The sequence below is a fragment of the Caenorhabditis briggsae genome (genome assembly GCF_000004555.2).
Source record: "Caenorhabditis briggsae complete genome, chrV, whole genome shotgun sequence".
In the NCBI taxonomy this organism is placed as follows: domain Eukaryota; kingdom Metazoa; phylum Nematoda; class Chromadorea; order Rhabditida; family Rhabditidae; genus Caenorhabditis; species Caenorhabditis briggsae.
Window position 1 is genome coordinate 16,139,908 of NC_013488.2, and position 4,300 is coordinate 16,144,207.

The 4,300-nt window shown below is 33.3% G+C and overlaps 2 protein-coding genes across 2 annotated transcripts in view; one reads left to right on the forward strand and one right to left on the reverse strand.

The window, feature by feature from the left end:
- CBG27273 overlaps nt 1-1,902 on the reverse strand; it is a gene marked incomplete at both ends in the record, with an annotated part of 3,878 nt that extends 1,976 nt beyond the window's left edge. Inside the window, one exon of the mRNA XM_045238306.1 lies at nt 1,849-1,902. Within this exon, the coding sequence (XP_045099939.1) occupies nt 1,849-1,902 (54 nt within the window). The remainder of the gene's footprint in view (nt 1-1,848) is intronic.
- Nucleotides 1-4,300, forward strand: part of CBG17072 — a gene marked incomplete at both ends in the record, with an annotated part of 31,002 nt that overhangs the window by 13,179 nt on the left and 13,523 nt on the right.

Below are 4,300 nucleotides of genomic sequence, written 5' to 3' on the forward strand. Positions count from 1 at the left end.
TCCCCAACAGATTTTACAGTGATAGCAAATCAGAATCTGAGAACCTTGAAAATTTTGAGAAAAACGGATTAGAAAATCTAGGATTCCAGCCTGGCAGTTGATTTCAGAATCTGAAGACTTCAGAAATTCAGAATTTCAGAATCTGCAAATTTGAGAATATTGAGGTCGTAGGATCTTAGGATCTTAAGGTCTCAAAATCTTGGAGTTTTCCATACCTCAGAATTTTAGAATTTCAAAATTTAAAATTTCCAAATTTTCGAGTTTTCGAATCTCAAAACCTTGGAATCTTAGAATCTCGAGAACTCAGAATCTATAAATATGAAATCTGAAATACTAGGGATCTGAAAATCCGAAAATCTTCGAGTTTTAAACTTTTCTATAATTTCAGCCACTCGGTGTGTTCTTCGAGACCGGATGTGACTGCCATTTGGCCATCTGCATTTTGCTCACGATTCTCGGATACATTCCAGGAATCATCTACGCTTGCTATGTGATCTTGGACCATTAAGTTCTGGGTTATTAATTTTATTTGTAAATTGCAATAAATTGTACTCTTCTTATCTTTTACAATTCAAAAAAATAATCCCTCACCATCAAGAAAATCGTCCTACAGAAAAAAAAATCAAAAAGTCTCATGATTCATTTTTTTCCTGGGTGATTCATCCCCTCGAGACGTAAACGTGCACAATCATAAAAGAGACCAACAAGACTGTAAATAAGAAGAAAAGAAAATGATGTCATGGTGACCCAGAAATAATTGATTTATTATCAATTAGATAGTTATCTAGGCGAACAAGAAGAAAAAAGTGATAAGAGTTCTTGGAGAACTATTCTAGAAAATTTCGAGATTCTGAAAATTGGAAACGATTTTTTTGAAAATGTGAAGAAGGGTAAGAAAATTCGAAAAAATTCGGATGTTCGCAAATTATTTCAGGAATTGAAAAAGTGTTTTTTTATTATTGGAAAGTGGAGCAATTTCATTGAAAGTTTCAGATTGAAAAATGGAAGAAAAATGACAGAAGATTAATTTTTTGGGGCATTTTTGAGGGTTTTACAAATATGAAAGTACAAAATATTTAGAGAAACTATTCGAAAAGGTATTGAAGAGCTTCTGGAAAATTACAATGAAAATTTGAAAATCAAATAGCTGGGAAAGAATTATTTGAATTGTCTTCACAAAACAATTCTGGGAAATAAACAAATTTTCTGATTTTCTCAGTTTTTGATTTTCTGAATTCTCGAATTTTATAATTTTCAAATTTTCAAATCTGTAAGTTTTAGAATTCTAGGATTTTAGAGTTCAGTATTTCAGAATTTTACAATTTTAGTATTTCAGAATTTTACAATTTTAGAATTTCAGAATTTAAGAATTTTTTGTATTTTTTATGTTCTGAGTTTTTGCTGGGCAGTTTTTCAGAATTTTCAATGCTTTAATTAAGTCTGAAACAGTTAAGAGCTCTATTCAAAAAATGAAGATTTCAGAAAACTTATTTCAGATTTACAAAAAGATAAAACAGAATCCAAAAAACCTTCACCAAAAATCAGTTATCAAAAAAATCCACCCACAAAAAATCCAAAAAAAAATCAAAAAATGATGATAATCCATTTCACCCACCACCGCAGGACGCGCCCTGTCCCCGTCCCCTGAAACGGTTCGTCCCGCGGAAGCGGGCGTCCCGATTTCGAACGCTATGAACACCTGAAATCTTTGATTCTCATATTCCCATTTTCCTGAATTTCGGGCTTTTGAAATAGTAAATTTCGAGATCTTCAAAAAAAAAACTTATAAAGTTTGGGATTTTAAATAAAAAATTTGATTTTAAAAAACCTTCAAAACAATTCACTCACTGGAAAAATGACAGCGCAGATGAATTTTGGAATGTCAGTACAAGTGAGAGCCATGTTGATGAGACGAAGTAGAAGTCAAGAGGTTTCTGAAATGTTTTTTTGAAATTTTGACTAGTCAAAACTTTGTGAGTGAAAGTTGACGGGAAGGAAAAATCAAACAGATTCATGGAAAACTCCATGGAAATGCATACTATTAGTAAGCACAATTTTCGTATTTTCTTTTCATATTTTGTGCTCTCTATAAAATACACAAACGTTCCGACTGATAAAGTTTATAGGTTTTTGGAAGTAAATTATTTTGATTGGAGCTCAACGAAACAAAAACTTCAAATTTTAATTTAAAGAATCAAAAACAAAAAAATAAAAAATAGTACAGAATGAAGAAGAAGAAGTAAAAGAGAACAAAGTCAATAAAATGGCAGTGAGAGGGGAAAAAAGGAGGTGCGCCGACCAACAACATGTGCTAGTGTAAATAAAATGCACAGTTTGATAACGTGATGCCAAAAGGAAAAGGAGGGGTTGAGAAGGTATTAGGGGCTGGGAGTTTCAATTTTTTGAAGGAGTTCAGATTTTGAAATATTTTGAATCATAGTTGGGATGATTCAGAGTTTTGAACGAGAGGAGACTGGAAGATTCATCTGAAAACAGGAGGAAAATGTAATGAAATCATTTTTTTTTTCAAATTCCTTCATATACGATTTTCTAATTATTCGTTTTTGATATCTCCTGCAGAAACTGAAATAAACTATATTAAAACTGACAGGCAGTGGGGCTTTTCTATTAGAGGTTCCACAGTATCTTTTCCTCAGAAAGAGAATACCCTTTTTTTGTGATACAAAAACGTAATAAACCAAAAACAAAATCAAAGTAATGCAATTTTTTAGTATAGAGCAGTACAAATACTAAATATGAATTATTAATGGTAATATTATAACCTGACAGATTATTACTAGTATGATGAACTCGATGTTCAGTAAATCATCGAGTTGAATATCGATTAAAAATTCGAGGGGCTGAAATTTTGTCTCAAAATGTAAAATTTCGAATCTGAATTTTAAAAAACTCAGACCCCAACCCACTAACTTAAAAGAGACATAAGCTTCGATAAATGTCAGACTTTCTTCAGAACATTCGGTAACATTTGGAGACTGTGAAACTGTAGAGTCTAAGTTATTAGTTCATTTTGAATATATGGTAGTCTGGAAAAAAAAAGAGTCCGAATTTTTCAAATCCAACCACAGTACGTTAGTTTGAAAATGAACTCGTTTATGATCGAGTTCTAGCTTCATTTTATTGCTACAAAAGTTGTCAGACCATTGTTTTTCTTCGGCATCACATGTTTCGTCTAAACAGCTTTTCTGATTAATTGCAGGGAAAAAATCACTTGAAAAACAGATTCATTTTACAGTACCGGTCAAAAAAAAAATCAAAGTTTCATTTATTCAGTAGTCAACTTCGAAATCCTAAAAACGGGGTCAGTTGATTATCAGATAGTTTCAGAGTGCACTAAAAACGGAGCTTCATTTTCGTAATTGAAACCTACGAAAAAAATCTAACCAACGAGGTATGAAGTTTTATAGAGATAGAACACAAACTTCGGTGCTACTTTCGGCAATTGTTTGATTACAAAAGGTATATCTCATCAGAATGAAATTCAACGAAATAGTTGTCAGATACGAAAATTGAAATCTGATTTTGTATAATTTACTCTGGAATTTTCAGAAAAATCAAAACATTTCGGAATACGACGATTTTCAACTGAAGAGTCACAGTCACAGTTTTTCATGACCATATCTCGCGAAACAGGCGTTTTGTGGAAGAAAACCGATTATTAGGCCGCGTCAAAAGTATATGCCCACCCAAAAAAAAGGGGGGATTATTGAAAATGCTGGGGTCATTTCATGTTTTTCGATTCTGAAACTTTCTCAAAAGCTTTTTGCTGATATGTCATTGGAGAAGATTAGATAGCAAAAGAAGAAAACTAAATGTTCCAGAATTTTCAGACGAAATTCCAAAAATTAGCTTATTCCATTCCAGCACGATTTTCCGTGTTCTAAGATTTCAAAAGGCTATCAATCTCACTTGAATAGTCACATTAAGCTCATTTAACATATTTAGAGCAAGGAAAACACGATTGTATGAGTCCGCCACCAGGATCGTCTCAACGCAAACAGGCCTGAAGAATCAGACGCACCCCTGGTTGCGTTGGGAATAACCTGAAAAACTCGGTTGAATGCGAAACCGGGGATAGACAACGATTTTTAGGTAGATGTAGCTCAGCCGGTAGCGGCGCTGTACCCCTGAGCTGCCTGTCATGAGTTCAACCCCTTATGTCGCGTTCAAAGTATTCTCCAGGAACTGGAAATTGCGTCCAAAGCTGTCAATTTTTCCATGTTTTCCATGGACTCAAAACTTCGATTTCCCTCGTTGTAGCTGTGTTTTTTCTTCAACA